The sequence below is a fragment of the Narcine bancroftii genome, chromosome 7 (genome assembly GCF_036971445.1).
Source record: "Narcine bancroftii isolate sNarBan1 chromosome 7, sNarBan1.hap1, whole genome shotgun sequence".
Lineage (NCBI taxonomy): Eukaryota > Metazoa > Chordata > Chondrichthyes > Torpediniformes > Narcinidae > Narcine > Narcine bancroftii.
The window spans coordinates 39,458,890-39,480,242 of record NC_091475.1 but is presented as its reverse complement, the minus strand read 5'-3'; the positions used below and the strand labels follow the sequence as shown (position 1 = coordinate 39,480,242).

General features: G+C 36.6%; 1 protein-coding gene across 1 annotated transcript in view; it reads right to left on the bottom strand.

The window, feature by feature from the left end:
- Window positions 1-441: 441 nt before the first annotated feature.
- The window catches only part of kpna3 (karyopherin alpha 3 (importin alpha 4)), an 89,752-nt gene continuing 68,840 nt past the window's right edge, over window positions 442-21,353 (bottom strand). Inside the window, exons 11-17 of the mRNA XM_069889712.1 lie at window positions 18,902-19,033; window positions 12,018-12,146; window positions 10,678-10,782; window positions 9,724-9,795; window positions 6,481-6,643; window positions 6,179-6,273; window positions 442-4,105 (exon numbers count right to left, since the gene is read on the bottom strand). Coding sequence (XP_069745813.1) covers window positions 4,007-4,105; window positions 6,179-6,273; window positions 6,481-6,643; window positions 9,724-9,795; window positions 10,678-10,782; window positions 12,018-12,146; window positions 18,902-19,033 — 795 coding nt within the window. The 3' untranslated portion in view covers window positions 442-4,006. The remainder of the gene's footprint in view (window positions 4,106-6,178; window positions 6,274-6,480; window positions 6,644-9,723; window positions 9,796-10,677; window positions 10,783-12,017; window positions 12,147-18,901; window positions 19,034-21,353) is intronic.

Genomic DNA, 21,353 nt, shown 5'->3' with positions numbered 1-21,353 from the left:
AAAATTATGAGGAAAAAATGGATGAATATGAATAATGAGAAAGATGATTTAAACTTTAGAAAATAATTAAGTGATAAATAGTATACAAAAAGGTGGATATGCCACCAAGTTGTATTTTGATTAGAGCATCTTTTTCAAAGATATATAATATGAAAGCAGTTGATTTACAGGGCCAAAGTGAAAATTATACTTCCAACAGATGTTGTAACATATCTAGAAATTATAATAGCACTTGTGTTTTCCTACATTTCTTAACACGTTATTGATTTGGAATTGGGAGTCAGGACACATTTTTAAACCTCCAAATGAAAACATAACTTCTGCATGTGATATCCTGTAACATATCATGAATTTTTTTAAAAAGCAATCAGCTGGAAGAACTCAGAGGTTCAAGCAGCATCAGTGGGAGAAATAGAACAGGCAACATTTCAGATCAGAACCTTTCATCAAAACAAAGGTTTATTATAAGTTTGATTAAACTAAGAGATACTGTCAACATCTTTGATGTTCATTCAACCAAGCACAAAGGTACTGGCTGTTCCAACAATGTTAACACCCATGAAGTGTTCAATCCTGCCAGTATCACGATTGTATATTCTGCATTTGGATTAATTGTGCTCAAGTGAATTCACCCTGGCACAATTTTTCTAGCCCAAGAGATCAGGATGCCAATCTCTGCTGTTAAGTTGGGATCATTTAATCAAAGCAGCAACAGGAACCAAAGCTTCTCAATTCCAGGGAGAAAATACAATTGATTAACAGTCTCAAAACTATGTGTTAGCTTTTTAAATTAATACCTTTACATCAAAAAATCTCCACTCAAATATGCAAAGAAAAAAAATCAAGACTTGTTCAGAGTAGTTCATTTCAACTCTTGCTCAGATTAATTTGTAAGTGTGTTTTGTGCAACAAGGACCTCCACCAGAAAAAAGAATGCCTTATTAAAAATGCCAAACAGGATCCCAATATTGTAATTAATTCTGATGCATCCAATACAAAACAGAAAATGCTGATAATTACATTAGCTTTCAGCCTCATGAGAAAGACACGTTTAATATTTCAGGTAGCAATTATGTCCAAATTACCACCATTTTCTCATTTTATTTCAGTCTGCCAGCATTTCTAATTGTTTTGCCAACCACCATGTTATCCACTTGTAAATAAACATTTTATAATCGAATATCCTATTGGGAGTTCTTTTGAGAATATTTTTGTCCCACTGGGGGTGCAATGTCATTTTAAAACATTTCTGCGTAGAAAAATAACCACTGATTAAATTAAAATTAGTTACATTTTAATGACTTCAAATAATTTACAAATTCCTATGTGTTACGGATATGCAAAAATTGGAAGAGTAAAAGTTGACTCTGATGGTCAAAGTATTGGTATTTCTCATCAGCCCCAAAATACCAGCTGTGTAGATTCTCCAGTGAGCATGTAGGCAAGCATACATGTCCCTGACAAATATATAGCAACCACTTCATGTGGTAGCTGAAACCAGCACCTCAACTTTCCCTCCAAATATATAATGGCAAACAGTCCAAGATTTAAAGGAAAATCCAACAATTTTCATTTGTCATTTCACCAACACCTACATCCATGCTGGATTTCCCCTCTTTAATAGGCCCATGATATGAACACCACACAAACTAAATACTTGCACCATGTGAATAAAATATGCATTATTCTTCTCCAAAACATTTTGACACTCGTATCAGAGGACACCATGCTTTGATCTTTATGACCCATCTGAGCATCTACTGTGATGCAAAGACTGAACTATTTGAAGGGCTGGACTGGCAAAGCCCTAGCATCTCATGTGGCTTGAGGGCTACCAAAAGGACACCGATGTATACTTTGAAAAAATGAATTGAGATGATGAGGTGATTGCGTGGGGAGGGGAGTGTGGCATGATTTGTCTTTTAGACCTTTAAAACAAGAAGTAATTCTTAAAAACTTTAGTTTTAGATTCTATAGTTATTTTTCGTCATGTCTCTTTCCACATAGTAAATCACACACACAACATTTTAAATTCTATATTGTGCGAATGGATATTATGCAGTTACCATATGTAGCAGATTTTACAACATAAAAATATATAGGAAAAAACAAAGGCACAATGAAATCCAACTCATTCTTCAGGAAGAAGAGCTGAAATGAGCCACCTTAAAGAGATTTTAATTTAAAATTTATAAAAAGGATATAAATAAACAAGGCCAAAACACTATCTGTATCATTACAACAGTTTCATTAGCAAGTAAAAATCTTGCAGTTTTATATGAACTTGTATCATTTAAAGATACAAGATATGGTAATCTTTAAAGTGGCTCAGTCTTGGTGGCAAGGTATTATGATGGATATAAACCTGCACAATTTTGTTCATCAATGAAAAACAATTTATCGGCAGAGTTTTGATTGCATTTTTTGGATTCATTTACAGTAGATACTGCCCACACTTGATAACTACATTAATTCAAATGCAATCTGCTGTCCAATTATAATAATGCTCCGGGGTCGGGGAGCTGTTACATCCAATCACCATAGCAACAAACCCATCCCTGAAGGGTGTCACCTCGCCCAATACCCACAAAAACACCTTATGCACCTTGAAAATTGTAAATAAAGCATTCAATGTCAACAGACCAGATGTACACTGAACTGTACAGTCTTACATAATGCTTAGATTACATTCTCCATAAAGATTTACACTCTTTTTTTGCACATTTTATCAATTTTTTTTGTAGCCATTTGAAAAAGTGTGGTTTCAGATCTTTGACAATAACACTCAAGTCCATGACTAAATTTAATAAAACAGCTGTTGATTCAGCCATCAGCAGTATCCACAGTAAGGAACGGTCAATAAATGATGCAAGACTGTCTAAGACTGTGTGTCACTGCAAACATGGAAGCTCCACAGTTTAAACCCACTAAAAGTCCAACAATTTACTTTTCTACTGGATTGGTTTAACCTGAAATTAAAGAAAATACTGATTCACCTAATAGTTGGAAGCAAGATTCTCAATGGATGAAATGATTAGTTTTTAGGTGTTTTTTTCTTTGTGTACACAAACTTGGGTTTATCTAGCAGTGAGAATCTAAATGTGAACATAAAAATGGGTGAATCTTGCTTTCAGCTTAAAGCAGAGGCTCAAGTCACATTGATATAATAATTGCAGCTTGAGTAAAACACCATGCACAGCATTTGTTAAGTACTTCCAAAGAGCAGGGTAGAAAAAAAATAAACAGGTTCCTAGTAGTGGTTGTAGTAATCAGCAGGGGCTTTTTTTTCATAGAATTTGCATAAACTGTCAAGAAGTCATAATTAAACTTGGCTCCATTCATTAGGTTTAGTTTCCAGCCTAGTCTGAGAGGCAATGCAAGCTTAACAATCTAACATGGATGCAAGCAGGATTTTTTTTTAATAGAACCTCCTTGTGGCAAAAAGGCATTTTTGCAGTCACCAGAAAAATAAAAATCCTGATTTCAGTTCATCCAAGGACTACTTTGGCCAGTGATGTTTCTACAATGTTTGCAAATCCTTCTACTGCAAGCCCCAGGGTAAAGTCTTCTAAAAAGCCTACTTCACATGTCAAAGCCAACTCTCTTTTCAAGTCCCATTAATAAATACCTAATCATTCAGAAATCTTCCTGTTCTATGTAGAGAGCAACTATCTTGTGTGCCTAATATGTAACGTTGTAAGTGAGACTGCTATTACTGTCACAGGACTCTGGGGCCAGGGAGGAAAAGGTAGAATCACAGGCGATGTTGGGATTACTCTCGTTTTCTGATATGATAGTTACTCATGGGCTCACAAGAATCATGCACACGTGTCAACAATCCGTGTGGGAGCAGATTTTGGCAATTGCTGAGTGATAATTAGACTTTTCAAAAAGCATCGAATGTAGATGCATGGATGTCTCTCGAGCCTCCATCACACTCCTGTTTGGTGATTTTTTTGCTGTTTTGGGAAGGCAAGGGGTAGGGAAGCTACAGCATCTTCTCAGTTTAGAAATTGAACTCCTTTGTTTGAAGGTTCGCTGATGGGTCAAAATTGAAAGTTCCAGCTTGAGTTGCTTCAGGAAGGAGACTTGGATCTTCATCAATCTATTGAGAAACAGAATTAATCAGTATATGAACATTGTTTATGCAAGAAGGGATTTTGACTTTTTAAAGTCACCCGTGCTTTTCCCTCATTCTAAATAATTCCATTTACCCATTGGAGATATTAAGAAAGAAGTGGTACCATTAAGGCCTCCATCAACGGTTATAAACTGTCTGACATTAAGTTAAAGCAGCGATTCTCAATTTTTTTTCTTTCCACTCACATACCACTTTAAGCAATCCCTATGCCATTGGTGCTCTATGATTAGTAAGGGACTGCTTAAGGCAGTATGTGAGTGGGAAGGGAAGGTTGAGAATCACTGCTCTAGACCCAATAGTTAGTGAAATATTTTGCTTGAGAAAAATGGTCATTGGCCCATTTCCTTTGAAGTTATGAAACTGTGCACATAACAAGCCAATTAGGTAGGATTAAAACAGCTGTTTTCAAACTTTTTCTTTCCACCCACATACCACCTTACTAATCACAGAGTACCTATGGCAGAGGGAATACTTAAAGTGGGATGTGTGTGGAAACAAAAAGGTTGAGAACCACTGAATTAAAGCATCAACATTTAATCTGAACACTGCTTGCAATCCAATTATTCACTGTAAAACAAGAGATCAAAAAGCAAATTGAAATGGAACATTTGTAGTGTCTTACACTGTACAGAAGTCAATATTCACTTGCAATCAAATACTTTAAAGGACTAAGTCAAATAAATAAACAATTATATTACTAAACTAATAATTATTTTCAAGGACAACAGATGCAAGGAGACCTATCATTATCAGTGCCAGAGGTTATTTGGGATGAGATGCACCAAGACTGATAATTGGTGGACTTGGTTCTCCTAGATTATATAAACTGGAAAACACTGACTCCTTCAGCTCACTCAGCACAAATTGAGGGGAAAAAAGTTTGGGGAATGTCAAAAATATTGCTCGACTTATTAGGTTAGCTCACTAGAATAGGATCTAGGGCACTGAGCACATTTAACACAGTGTATTGTAATCACAATAAGGGGATAAAAAGAAAGAAAACGAAATTAGGCAAAATTCAGCCCTCTTAATCCTTGCTATGCATATAGCGGCACATTTGGCATAGCAGTTAGCTCAACGCCTTGACAGCGCCAGCAATCACGACTGGGCCTTGGTTCAAATCCCACGCTGTCTGTAAGAAGTTTAAATGTTCTCCCTGCATCTGCACAAATTTTCTCCGGGGACTATGGTTTCCTCCCAAACTTCAAAAACATACTGAGGTGTAGGTTAATGGGGTGTGAATTGAGCAGCACGTATTTGTAAGGCCAAATTGGTCTAATGGCTGAAAAGTTTATTCAGAAATATATTTTTTATCCTTTGTTTAGTTGAGTTAGCAGATCTCATTTGTATCAGCAGTAAGAATACTGGTCGTCACAGACATCCCAAGAGTTGCGCAGAAGTGGCCAGGATGCCCAGTTGCATGCATGAGTGGAAGATGGAAAAGATCCAATTGAGGTTGTTCTGCATTAGGCCCAGTTACAGAACAACAGTAGTGCCAGCAATCAAATATTAAGGCATAAATGGCAGCACTGGAATGTATCAGACTTGCAAACGGGGTAACAAGAAAAAAATGCATTTTACCTCCAGATTAGTATTCGTGTTAAAAAGTAATTCCAGATATCCTTCCATGAATGTTTCTCCATAAAAATAAATCTAATACTGATAAAAATTTGATTCCTTTATCATCAAGTCTTAGATTCGCAAGTATAAATTAAGCATTTACAACCTTCTTAAAAAAAATCATAGACCAAGAACCCCATAAGAAATTTTCTTTCATAATACCACATTTCCCTACTTCATGAGCAAAGCAAAGCCATGTTTTGACATGTGATAAACATATGCAGAAATAAAGCAGGCAAATTCTGATCACCCTGCCGAAGGATGAGATTAATACAAATGCTGTTGCACAGATGTCCAGAGTTTACACAGAATTATGAAGGAATATAGGGTCCACTTTAAGAATCCACTTTCTCCTTCTCTCGAAATCAAGCTGCCTAAACCAACTTCTTGGATCGTTCTGATCACTTAAATACTTACCTCATCTCCAGAGAAATACTGATCAATGATTTCATAAGCTAGTTTATAGATTTCTTCATTTTCATGTTGCTGCAGGGCTTCTATTTTTTCCAAACCTGTGAGGAGAAAACAAATTTGAAATTGTTGAAACATCTATGAAGATCTTGCAAGTTACAGCCAATTTTAGAATTCTAATGGAGCAGCACAAGCCTACATTATGTTTTATCCGCAACATAAACACACAGCTTTAGTTCAATGATTAAGAGCAGTGCCGCTAAAAATAAAATGGATCTGAATGAGAAATTTAAGCTGTGGAAATTTACCTCCACATTCTTCTATCACCTCTGCTATCATGCTTGCTTCTTCTCCAGCCATTTTTAGAATGTTGTTCAGTCCATCAAGCACAACTTGTACTACTTGAGTATCTTTCACTCCCAGTAAATTGCAGAAAGGAGGGATTACATTCTGTTGAACAAGGTACTCAACCTAGAAGAGATAAAATTAAAAGCATTGATTAATTAATAAATTATTAATTCAAGACAAATGAATAGAAAAATTAAGTGATGTAATGAGCTCTAACTATAATTGTTTTCCCCTTTACTCAATTAGAACCATCCTTTAGCTGTTAGCAAAACTTGAGTCGACGGCTCTCTTCTGCAGGGTTTCAACCCACAAAGATTGAAAATTCATATGGCTACATGAGAACCGACCATGTCAATGTGGCAGAGAACATTAAAATGAAACGTATTTATCTTTCACCTCTCAAACCCAAACACACTGTAAATATTTTTAACTCAGATTTTTTGGGATACAAGGAGAATGTATGAATACAAGTTGAAAGCTTGTGTAGCTTTGTGTGCTTCAGAGTGGATCTTTTATTATTACTGGTTTGAACCAGAAGGTAATATACCTCCAAATCCAGACAGCTTTGGAATAATTAAAACTAAGCATTACTATCTCATTCATTCAGATTAATTAGATTTGAACCGTTGAACCACTCCTATTTGGCCAACAATTCATTCGGTGTTGAGAACTAATAATCAAATTTAATTTTCATTAAATTGAATGAAGTATGTGAGAGCTTCTTTGTCTTACTTCTGAGATCAGAGAATTTACATTAGGACCAATGCACAACCATAGATCACTAAAGCACAGTAAACAGGCCATTCAGCCCTTCTAGTTTGTCCCAACTATCATTCTGCTAGTCCCACTGACCTGCTCCCATTTCATAACCCCGATGTATTTATCTAATTTATTCTTAAAACTTAAGCTCGACCCTGCATTCACCAGATCAGATGGCAGCTCATTCCACATTCCCACCTCTCTGAGTGAAGAATTTTCCCTTAATGCTCCCCCTAAACCTTTCCTCATTCTGCGTAAAACTATGGCCCCTTGTATTTATCTCCCTCAATCCAAGTAGAAAAAGCCTACTTGCATCCACTCTCATAATCTTGTAAGCCTCTATCAAATCTCCCCTCATTCTTCTTCGCTCCAAGGAATAAAGTCCTAATCTGTTTAATCTTTCCCGTAACTCAACTCCTGAAGACCCGGCAACATCATAGAATATCACCTCTGCGCTTTTTGATATCCTTCCTGTAGTTAGGCAACCAGAACTGCACACAATATTCCAAATTCAGCCTCACCAATATCTTAAATAACTTCAACATAACATCTGTTAGGTCTGCTTTGTTCATGAATGAGTGAGTCAAACACCAGACTGAGTCGAAATCAAGGTTCTTTGTTCTTTATTGCCGGATTGTAACACTTGCAACTAACAGTGTTAGTTGGAGAAGGCGCATTCTGCCGTTATCAGCAAGTGGTGTTTTTTATATACCTTAGGATACGTACTTAGTAAATTATCATACCATGACATTGTCCAATGAATAAACTGTTGCTGACCCTATCTGCTAGCCTCCTGCACATCAATTTGTCATCCCCACTCTTATCTTGAGAGTACAAGGTCACAACTGCATCTTGTTACGGCCCAGCACTGGGTGACTCCCTCTACATTCCCAGCTCATGATGTTTTTACCTAACACATCCCAACTTCTATACTCAATACTTTGATTTATAAAGGCTAAGGTGCCAAAAGCTTTCTTTAAAACCCTGTCCACTTGCGATGCCACCTTCAGGGAACAATTTATCTGTATTCCCAGATCTCTCTGCTCCTCCGCACTCTTCAGTACCTATCATTTACTGTGCATGTCCCACCTTGGTTTGCCCTTCCAAAATGCAATACCTCACACTTGTCTGCATTAAATTCCATCTGTAATTTATTGGTCCAGATCTCTCTCCAAGCTTTGAAAATCTTCTTTGCTGTCCACAACGCCTCCTATCTTTGTGTCATCAGAAAACTTGATGATCCAAAGAAAACTTGCTGATCCAATTTACATCATCATCCAGATCATTGATATAGACAACAAACACAAATCCCTGAGACACAACACTAGTCACAGGCCTCCAAGCTGAGAAACAACCATCCACTACTACTGTTTTCACCCACACAGCCAATTTTGAATCCAGTTTACAACCTCTCCATGGATACCTGCTGTCTTAACCTTCTGAACTACCCGCCCATGTGGGACCTTGTCAAAGGCTTTACTAAAGTCCATGAGGACAACATCCACAGCCTTTCCTTCATATACCTTCTTGGTAACTACCTCAAAAAGCTCTAAAAGATTGGATAAACATGACCTACCACACACTAAGCCATGCTGACTGTCCTTAATCAACCCATGGCTGCCCAAATAGCTATATATCCTATCTCTCAGAACTTCTTCCAATAATTTACCTACCTCTGATGTCAGGCTCACCGGCCTGGTTTATTTTTGAAGCCTTTTTTTAAACAATGGGACAAGTTGAGGTACCCTCCAATCCTTTCAGGTAAGATATTTTTAGGAATGTCATATCTTAGTACACTGCAATTTATTACCTAGTTTTATCCAGTTCTGCAACTGAATATCACTGATAAAGTTGTGATGCAATTGTGAGTTTTCAAAATGCATTGAACAAATCTTAATAAAAATTTCAAAAGTATGAATTTTTCCAAAATTTCTTTGAATAAACAAGGGAAATTTACATTCACGGGAAAATTTCTAAAGCTTTCTGACAGAAAGTTTATGGGAACCTGGGATTATAAATAGGAGAACTTGGTGCAAAAGCAAATACATATTGCTAAAATTACTTCTATACCTAATTGGGCAACATGTCTAACTTTAGCATTATATCCTTAGAAGCAGGCAAGGATTAACTATGGTGAGATCTGGAAGATGAACTTTAGCTAAAATTATACACACTCTGCTTGTGGTACTCACGATTGAGAGTTTTGATAAGGTAAAACAGTGCAAAATAGTCCGCAAGGCAAAAAAAATAGAAAATTCCCATGGAAGGTTAAAAGTAAAGAGTACGAGACTCTCTGTGGTGCAAGAGTTGTTAGGCCACAGATTTGAGATTCAAAATATAGAATTCATAAAAAGGAAATGAATAAACAAAGAAAAGAGATATGGGAAAAACAGTAAAATACAATGAAAGTCAGAATTCTGCCTTCAGAAGTATCCTTCACTTACTTGCTCTTTTTTCCCACTGATTGTCAAATTACTAATTGCCCACGCCGCTTCTTTTTGAGTTCCAAAATCTCCCTACAATGAAGGAAAAAGCAGATCAACTTTCATTGCAGGAATGCAGCTTCAGTAACCATTTCATTCTATAAAATATTCTCAACATTCATATAAATTGCAGTTGATTGAAGGGTTCTGTTTTTTGAATGCTCCAGTGAAGAAGCAGACATGGCAAAGTGGAAAATAGGAATGTTCTCCATGGATTTCAAACACAATCTAAACCAAAGAAACATTGCTGAATGTATTTTCCTTACCCTCCCTTATTTAACCACACTATTATGTAATAGTGGCAGAACTTAGTCACAAAATAAAATAAATTCACCTGCACTTAAGAAATTCAAGCATTTAGTTTAACCCTTTTATAAATGCACATTTATGAAATATTTTCTTTCACAATGCTTGAGCATCATATCCTGTCATTTTAGCTGCAGGCCACAAAACACCTTCCCAGGAATTGCCTTTGTTGGCAAATTCAAGTTACAGCAGGAGGGCACTGTCAAAGATTTGAGCATTAACCCTTTGGACCTGCCATTTTTACATTTTCATCATATATACTCTGGATTGGGTCCATGGGTAAACCTTTACAGTAGTAAAGTATAGTATGTGGTTGGGTATAAAGCTAGTCCCGAAAACCAAGACACGGAGTATATGCGCTTGTTGGTAGTCCTGGAAAACCAGGACATGAGTCCAAAGCATCAAAAATCGACATCAGCACTAGCTGAAAAAAAACACGCCAAATAAATTTGTCCAAACTGTTTTATAAAATATGCTATGAATAGAGGCATTACATTAAAATAATCAAATCCTTTATTTTGAAAATTAAATATTAGTATTTTGCTGAAATATCCCCATTATTTCAAGTTATGGCCTTTGCACAGTTTTGTTTTTATCTTCTTTGCTTACCTTTGCTAGTTGATGAATAATCATGGGAATCAAACCAGCATCTATTACAGCTTGGACTTGCAGCTGGTTTCCTGCTGTGATGTTGGAGAGGAACCACACTGCTTCCTGCCAAGAACAATTCATGTAAAACATCAACCATGGATTCCGGCCACCCAATCAACCGGTAATTTCTTGCAGACTATGTATGTGCACACCAGTACGACGAATTCAAAGGGCTTCCATGGTTAGCTCTAAAACCACAAGTAGCTCCAATTATCTCAACTATTCCCATACATCATTGAAGATTGTACAATGAAGGTGATTGATGAAGCAGGTGAGGATGGTTGGGAAACTGAGAAATCCTGAGAAACTCCAGCAGTCATGTTCTGGATAATTGACAAACTATTGACCAACAACTGGGTGCTCTCCAGTCTCATTGTCTCCACTATTCCCTGTGCTTTCAGTCATTTCTTGTTATCACATGGAATGAATTTAATTACTTTGATGGTGGTGGGATTTCAGGAGAAAGCTAAATTGCAGAAGATGGCTGTGAATGTTTCAGGCTTAGTTTTAAGGATGAGATGTTCCTGAGACTCCCTCCGCCTGTCACAATTTACAAGTATATGTAGGAGGAGTTCAAAGTTTTTGTAGTGATAGCTTAACTATTTCTTGTGAAGCCCATTTTTTCTGTTTGACTTGCATGACGCCCTGCAGCTTCACTAGATTGGCACCCCATTTTTAGGTAAGCTTGGTGTCTACTCCTGGAATGGCATTCTGTCATCCTCATTGAATCAGTATAAATAGCTTGGTTTGAAATTAATGGCACAACAATGGATATGCTGTATTGTAAGGTTACAGATTAATTGTCCAATTGCCTTGACGTTGCAGATTCACAAAGCCTCAGGGCTGCCAGTTTTCATGGGCATTTAATAAATGCTGCACCTGTACCCAGCTCAACCTGGTGAAACAAACTCTGGCTTTAGATTACCGAAAATTGAGGGGAAAAGATTATAAAGCTGCCAGGTCAACTGACATATTTGCAGCTCAGGAAGGGAAAGAAAAATAAGACTTTTCTAGGATAAATAAATCCATGCAAGCCAATAATTGCTATGAACTATAAGAGGAAATATATTCTCTTCACACTTCCACCAAAAAATATACACCAAGGAATAAATCAGAATGCTCAGATCTCCATGAGCTGATCATGGCAACTATTCAATATCCACCGAATAAAACTGCTGTTGCTGTGAGTATGCCATTTGGGACTTGTATACTAAAAACTAAATTCTGTTATGTTCACAAGACTGTTTACCAACAGTGCCTCTCAAGTCAGCTGCCAACATACCAAGTTTTTTTTTTACCTTGTTGATCTTCTCTTTAGGATGGGTCAGTAGATTGGGAAAGTGTGACAGAACATCACAGTTAAGAACAACTTGCGTCTGTTCATCTGTACCTGTCACAATGTTGCCGACTGCTCTCAAGGCAGCTGTCTATATACAAGAGGAGAAATTGTTAATGAGATACTACTCCACATATTTATTCAACTTGCCAATTAAAATTACAAACATTGTAATTCATGTTTTTTAATTATTATTAACATAAGAAATAGGAGCAGGATTAGGCCATCTGGCCCATCAAGTCTGCTCCACCATTCAATGAGATCATGGCTCATCTCCACCTACCTGCCTTTTCCTCATATAATTCCCCTACTCTGTAAAAATCTATCCAACCTACCCTTAATACATTTACTGAGGTAGCCTCCACTGCTTCAATGGGCAGTGAATTCCATAGATTCACCATCCTCTGGGAAAAGTCATTCCTCCTCATCTCTGCCCTAAATCTACCACCCTCAATCTTTAGGCTATGTGCCCGAGTTCTAGTCTCCACCAATGGAAACAACTTGCCTACCTTAATCTTATCTATGCCTTTCATAATTTTATACATTTCTATAAGATCCCCTCTCATTCCTCTAAATTCTAAAAAGAAACAACTCACAGGCTAACCCCCTCGCCTCTGGAATCAACCTGGTGAACCTCCTCTGTACTGCCTCCTAAGCTAGTACATCCTTCCTCAAATAAGAAGACTAGAACTTCATGCAGTACTCCAGATCCAGCCTCACCAGTACCTTGTACAGATGCAGCACAACCTCCCTGCTCCCAAATTCAATCTCTCGAGTTTTGACCAACATTCCATTTGCCTTCTTGATAACCTCCTGCACCTGCAAGCCAACCTCTTGCAATTCATGCACAAGCACTCCCAAGTCCTTAAGCACACAATCACTTGCCATTTAAATAATAATCTGACCTTCTATTTTTACTTCCAAAGTGGATAACCTCACATTTACCAACATTGCACTCCATCTGCTGGACCCTTGCCCACTCACTTAATCTATCTATATCTCTCTGTACACCAGTGGTTCTCAACCATTTTTTTTCCACTCACATACCTCTGTGATTATTAAGGGACTGTTTTTTTTCACACTGTGAACCATATCAATAAAAATACATACAAACATTTCCCTCTTAAATATACATAGTGGCATTTTCTCCCCTTTTACCCCCCTACCTTCCCTCCCCCCCTTTCCACCCCCTCCAAACCCATTAAACATTCAACATATACAATACAATAAAACCATTAAACAATGTCATCACACAATGAAAATAAACAAGAAAAATGTGTCATCTACTTTTATACACTCGATCAAGTCATTTTGTCTTCTTATCATTTTAGGGGGTGGAGGTCCGAGGCAAGCCCTCTCTGTTATGTTCCATGTACTGTTCCCAAATTTGTTCAAATAATGTGACTTTATTTTTTAAATTATATGTTATTTTTTCCAATGGAATACATTTATTCATTTCCATGTACCATTGCTGTATTCTCAAGCTGTCTTCTGATTTCCAAGTTGACATTATACATATTTTTGCTACAGCTAAGGCTATCATAATAAATATTTTTTGAGCTTCATCCAGTTTGAGGCCTAATTCTTTACTTCTTATATTACTTAGATGAAAGATCTCGGGATTTTTTGATATATTGTTTTTTGTGATTTTATTTAATATCTGATTTAGATCTTCCCAAAACCTTTTCACTTTCTCACATGCCCAAATTGCATGTACTGTTGTTCCCATTTCCTTCTCACAGCGAAAACATCTATCTGATAATGTTGACTTTTGGGGCGTGATATATAACCTGTGTAACCAATTATACTGTATCATGCGTAACCTCATGTTTATTATATTCTTCATTGTTCCAGAATGTAACTTTTCCCATGTTTCATTTTTTATCTTTATGTTTCAATCCTTTTCCCACTTTTTTTAGGTTTATAGCTTATTTCATCCTTTTCCTCATCTTGCAGCTTAATGTACATATTTGTTATATATCTTTTCATTATCATTGTGTCTGTAACATATTCAAAGCTGCTTCCTTCTGGTAATCTCAATCTGTTTCCCAATTTATCCTTTAAATAAGCTTTCAGTTGATGGTATGCAAACATTGTACAATGAGTTATTCCATATTTGTACTTCATTTGTTCAAATGTTAATAAATTATTTCCCAAAAAAACAATTTTATATTCTTTTAATTCCTTTTTTCTCCCATTCTCTAAAGGAAAAGTTATCTATTGTAAAAGGGATTAGATGATTTTGCGTCAATAATAAATTTTGGTATTTTATAATTTTTTTTTCCTTTCTAAGTGAATCTTCTTCCATTTATTGAGTAAATGATGCAATACTGGTGAGCTTTTGTATCGTATCAGCTCCGGTACCTTCTTCCCTATTTTATCTAGCTCTATATTAGTCCAATCTGGTTTTTCCCTTATCTGATAAATACCTTAATTGTGCTGCTCTATAATAATTTTTAAAGTTTGGTAACTGCAAACCACCTTGGTTCTACCTCTTTGTTAATTTATCTAATGCTATCCTCAGTTTCCTCACTTTCTATAAAAATTTCCTTATTATTCTCTTTAGTTCATTAAAGAATTTCTCTGTTAAGGGAATTGGCAACGATTGAAATAAGTATTGTATCCTTGGAAAGACATTCATTTTAATGCAATTTAAAATCAACATTAGCGGTAATTTTTTCCAATGTTCTAAGTCTTCCTGCAATTTCTTTATTAGTGGCTGATAATTTAATTTGTACAGGTGGCTTAAATTATTATCTAATCTAATACCTAGGTATCGGATTGCTTGTGTTTGTCATTTAAATGGAGATTCTTTTTAAAATTCTGTATAATCCGCATGACTCATTGGCAACACTTCACTTTTATTTGCATTGATCTTGTACCCCAATATTTCTCCATATTCCTTAAAGTTCTTATGTAGTTCTTTTATTGATATTTCTGATTTTGTTAAGTATACTATGATGTCACCTGCAAATAAACTGATTTTATACTCCTTCTCCTTTATTTTTATCCCTTTTATGTTATTTTCTAATCTTATCAGTTCTGCCAATGGTTCTATTGCTAAAGCAAACAGTGAGGGAGATAGTAGACATCCCTGCCTTGTTGACCTACTTAATTTAAATTCGTTCAATACATATCCATTTCCTGTTACCTTCGCCAATGGTCCATTATATAATGCTTTAATCCAATTACTATATTTTTCTGGTAGATTGAACTACTGTAGTACTTTGAATAAATAATTCCATTCTTCTCTGTCACAGGCTTTCTTTGCATCCAAAGCAACAGTCACTGTTGGCTTCTTATTTCCTTGAACTGCATAAATTAGATTAATAAATTTACAGACATTATTCGCTGTTCGTCTTTTCTTAATAAATCCAGTTTGATCTTGCTTTACTATTTTTGGTGCACAGTCGGCCAATCTGTATGCTAATAATTTTGCTATTATCTTATAATCTGAATTAAGTAGAGATATTGGTCTATATGATGCTGGTGTTAGTGGATCCTTCCCCATCTTTGGTATTACTGTAATTATTGCTGTTTTACATTAATCTGGCAAGTTTTGTGTTTCTTCTATCTGGTTCATTACTTCCAGGAGAGGAGGAATTAATAACTCTTTAAATGTTTTATAGAATTCTATTGGGAATCCATCCTCTCCAGGCGTTTTATTGTTCGGCAGCTTTTTTAATATATTCTGTACTTCTTCTATTTCAAATGGTTTTATCAGTTTGTTTTGCTCCTCTTCTTGCAATTTCAGCAGTTCAATTTTAGCTAAAAACTCTTCTACTTTATCATCTTTCCCCTCGTTCTCAGTTTGGTATAATTGTTCATAAAATTCCTTAAAGTTCTCATTAATCTCTATTGGATTATATGTAATTTCTTTGTCCTTTTTCCTTGATGCCAATACAGTTCTTTTAGCTTGTTCTGTTTTAAGTGTTTATGTGTTTTTTCTCCTAGCTCATAATACTTTTGCTTTATTTTCATTATGTTCTTCTCCTAATTTATGCAGTTCAAGGAAATAAGAAGCCAACAGTGGCTGTTTCGGGTTTTTTTTGTTCCCAATTCTCTTCCTTTTGTTATATCGTCCCTTGTAGCTAGTTCTTTTTCTATACTTACTATCTCCCTTTCCAACTGTTCTATTTTCCGATTGTAGTCCTTTTCCATCTTAGTTTCATAACTTATTATCTCCCCTCTAATGAAGGCTTTCATTGCATCTCATAATATAAATTTGTCTTTCACTGATTCCTTATTTATTTCTAAGTACAAATCTCAGCCTTGCTTTCCCACTCACATACCGCCTTAAGCAATCCCTTACTAGTCATAGAGCATCGATGGCATAGGGATTACTTAAAGTGGTATGTGAATGGAAAAAAAAATGTTGATAATCACTGCTGTAGACTCTCTGTATCCTCTGCACAATTTGCTTTTCCACTCAATTTAGTGTCGTCATCATCGAACTTAGATACACAACACTCTGACCCCTCTTCCAGATCGTTGATGTCGATCATGAACAGTTGAGGCCCCAGCACCAATCACAGCAGAACCCTGCTCACATCTGATGGTCAACCAAAAAAACACCCCCGTACCCCAATTCTCTGCTTTCTATTGGTTAATTAATTCTCTATCCAACCTAATGGATCAACCCCCATTCCCCCAACTCTATGCATCCTTATCTTATGTCTTTTATGCTACACTTTATCAAACACCTTCTGGAAATCTAGGTAAACAACATTCATCTGCTCCCCTCTATCTACTATGCTCATTATATCCTCAAAGAACTCCAGTAACTTTGTCAAACAGGACCTGCCTTTGCTGAATCCAGGCTGCATCCACCTGGGATCCATTTCACTCCAGATGCCTTGTTATTTCTTCTTTAATGACAGCTTCAAGCATTTTTCCCATGACAGTTGTTAAACTAACTTTTGTTCCCTGCCTTTTGCCTACAACCTTTTTTTAATTGTGGCATGATATTCACTGTCTTTCAATCTGCCGAGACCTGCCCTGAGTCCAGAGAATGTTGGTAAATTATCCCCAAAGCCTCGACTATAACTTATGTCATTTCTTTCAGTTCCCTGGGATGCATTCAATCAGGACCATGGGAGGTATCTATCTTTAGATCTCAGGTTTTCAGAGTACTACCTCTTTAGTGATAGATATTACATCCAGGTCTTCACCTCCCATCACATCTGTCTTTGGCATGGTAGATAGACCACCATGAAGACAGACACAAAATAGTCTTTCAAAGCCTCAGACATTTCCTCATTACCAAATATCAATTCCCCCTTCTCATCTTCAAAGGGACCACCCTTCAACTGAGCCATTCTTTTGCACTTTAATATAAAAACTTTTACTGTCTGTTTTTGCATTTTGTGCTCATCTTTTTTCATAGTCTACCTTCCCTTTTTTTATTGCTCACTTTGTGATTCTTTGTTGCTTTTTAAAGTCTTCCCAATCTTCTATTTTCCCTTTGCTTTTTCTGACTTCGTAGGCATGAGCTTTTAGTTTGGTGCCTTCCTTTATTTCCCAAGTTATCCAAGGCTGGCTGTCCCCACTCTTCCTGTCATTGCTTTTAACTGGAATATACTTTTGTTGGGCACTGTGAAAATCTCTGAAAAGCCTTCCATTGTTCCTCAATTGTCCCTTCATACTGCAAGCGTTCCCATTCTATTCTGGCCAACTTCTCCCTCATCCGCTAGTGGTTTCCCTTGTTTAGGAATTATACACTGGTTTTAGACTGAACAATTGTGCCCTCCATTTGTATAAAAAACTCAGTAATACCATGATCACTCTTTCCAAGAGGATCCCTAATTACAAGATCACTAATTTTACCCATCTTTTATTGCACAGGACCAGATCCAAGATAGCATATTTCCTTGTAGGTTCAAGAAATCCATTTAGTATGCATTCTATAATGCTCTCCTTAAGGTTGTCTCCACCAACCTGATTCACCCTATTTGCACATTAAAGGTCTCCCTCGATAACTGTTGTTCCATCCTTGGTTTATTGTCTGTGCCACTGTAATGTTATTACTGGGCGGCCAATAGACAACTCCCATCAGTGATTTTTTTCCCCTTTACCATTCCTAATCTCTACCCAGATCGACTCAATATTTTGCTGCTTAAATCTAACATCATCACTCATGATTGCCCTGATTTTTATCCTTAACTAAGAGCATTAACCCGCCTCCCCTTCCTTGGATATTTAGTTCCCAATCCTCTCCACCCAGCAACCATGTTTCTGTAATGGCCACTAAATCATACTACTCTGTATTGATTTGTGCCACAATTTCAATGACCTTGTATCGAATAATACAGACATTCATATAAAGTGCCCTTATACTTATTATGTTTTTAAAAACTGGTAATTTTTGCCTCTTTTGCACTTGAGCATTATACACTCTATTCTTACTTTTCTCTCTTTTAACTTTTCCTTTTACTTTATCCTCAATCTTCTCATTTATTTTATCCACCCCTTTCCAAACTGTTGAACCCACCTCTCTACTATTTAGTTAAAAACATTTATTGTTAATAATTGTTATGATTGCTTAATTATTATTCCTTTCACAGATTTCTCAACATTTTTCTATGTAGATTAACTAGAGCAGTGATCAGGAAGAAAGGTGCTGCTTTCACTTCCTTTCATGCTGGGAAACTGACCTAGTACATGAAAGCCCTTTCACATAAATATTAAAACAAACTGCACAAGAGCTGGAATAAACCAGAAAAAAGGACAAAGATGGGCAAAGTTTTGAAAGTGAAACCAAAAAAATGCACTCAACACTGTTTTGATTGAATTCTTTTTACTTCTACTGTTCGTTTGGAGAGTGTAATATTTCTAAAGTTTTCTCACCTGAACCTTGACCTCTTGATGACTTAGAAGTGGAACGAGGAAAGGCACCACACCAGAATCAATTACCATCTGTATTTGTTCATTACCTCCATCCGTCAGGTAGGACAAAGCCCAGACTGTATCCACAAGTATCTTGAATATATTAAAATAAATAAATAGATCCCATGAAAATCACATCAGGTTAATGCCTCCAATCAGAAAACTTATACGGGTATGAGCTTGTAACCCATCGTAGTCACCAAATATCCCATTGGCAATTCATTTGCAGTTTCTGTACTCAAACTGGATAGAGTGTAGAACTTGTTACCACACTGCAATTGATATAAACAAATTAGATGCATTTACAAAAGTGCCAGTACACAGACAGGAAAATGAGTGGCTTTTGTTTATAGTGAGATGAATATGTGAGAAAGGGCTCATGTGGATCGTAAGCCAGAATATCCATTAGGTTCGTAGTTCAATTCTGTAATTTTAAAAAAAACAATCGACTACCCCTAGACTTCATCTCTGCAAAATAGACATGACATCAAATACTTGACTACGGCTAAATAGCTTAATGCTCCACCATAATAATACAGTGGGTACCAAAGAAGGAAATCTCACTTCTGCATCATTAGATATATTCCCAGCCAAGTGCAGGTTGATTGAAAGGTGAAAAGGTTCCTTCAATCATTAAAGTTTTCATTGGTTACAGATCCAATAATTTCTTGAGATGCTAAATGCAAAATCCACATCAATGTTAAAATCAGAATGGCTGCTCTAAAGAAGTTTTCATAATATGAACAAGTGTTTTCTCATGCCAATAGGAGTGACAGCATAATAGAAAATGGCAGCATGGAATGAGATGACAATCAACTAAGCCAAAATATATTTGTGTATAATTATGACACAGACTTATGTCAATGCCAGTTACAAATTAGGGGCCTCATCTAATCTCACCTTTCAGTGCTTGAGCCATTGTCCTGAAGGTCCTGGATCTTGTAAATTTGAAGACCTAGGGCCTGCAGGACTATGGCACGAGCACTGAAAGGTGAGATTAGATGAGGTACCTGTTTTGTAACTGGTGTTCTCAATATGGTGTGGGTTCACATCTCCACCATCCTTAAAGGGAGTGATTTCCAGATGCTTACCACTTCCAAGTGGAGAAAAAAATCCTCCCCTCTAATCTTTTTACCAACTACTTTAAATCTGAACCCTTGTTCTTTGATTTCCCTATTAAAGTAAAAAGGTCTTTACAATTTATTATCATGTATATATAAAACCTTCTCTCAATTTTATACACATTAATTAAATCTTCCCTTAAAGCTTTCTACGTTTGGAAGAAAATCCCAGCCTATCCAATTTGTCTACATGATTAAGATCTTTCAGTCTTGGTCCTCAAATCTCCTCTGCACAATTTGCATTCCAATTATATCTTCCCTAATAATATGTTAACTCAACATAATACTCAAGCTGCAGTCTTAGAAGCATTGTGCACATTTGTAGAACTGGTCTACTCTTAAAGGCAGCATCTTGGTTAAAAAAGAGCACCCTGTATGTCTTTTTAAACCACCTTATTAATCCATTCTGTTATCTTTGAGGACTCCAAGATCCTTCTGCTTCTCCCCACTTCTTTGTATATTTCCTCACATTACACCCCAAATGCATTACCTCACACTTCCATGAATAAAATTTCATTCGCTGCATTCCTGTCCAACTCACCAGACCATACTTTTGTGGATTTTACCAACATTTTTTAAATGTTTCTTTCCTTAATTTGCCTCTTAATTTTGGCAATAGTATACTCTCCATTCACTTCAAGAAGAACTTCATTTATAAGGTCTTTACCCATGCATTTAATCTACGGTTACTCTTTTGCATCTTATGTCCTCTTCACAGCTTACTTTCCTGGCCATCTGTGTCATCAGCAAATTTAGCAACCACGCTATCAGTGCATTCACATAATCATTTCTATAAATTGTAAAAAGGTGAGGCCCCTTGATTTACATGGTATCATTACATTTTGCTAACCAGAAATGGACACATTCTCCTGCCAAACTAGTTTAAACTCTCTACACCAAAGTAAACCTCCCAATAAGGACTCTGTCCCTGATGAGGTGCAACCCATCTGGCTCTGACAGGTCCCATTTCCCACAGAAATAATTGCAATGGCCGAAGAATCTCCCTCCTGTACTATCTCAATCACACATTAATCTGGAAGTTCCCCTTTTCTTTGTGCTTGTTAGCATGTGCCAAGGACAACATGGGCATTTACCAGTTTTGAGGTTTTACTTTAGTTTTTTTTTCCATAAAAATCAAGCTCGTCCCATTTTCAACCAATCAGTATGAATCACAAACACAGAGTGCTCATCTCCCCGCTTAAGAATTTTCTGCACCAGAAAACATTATCTTGGACTTGCTCTGCCACCAAAGATGCTTACCTAACTAGAGAATGGCCTATAACTATTATCCG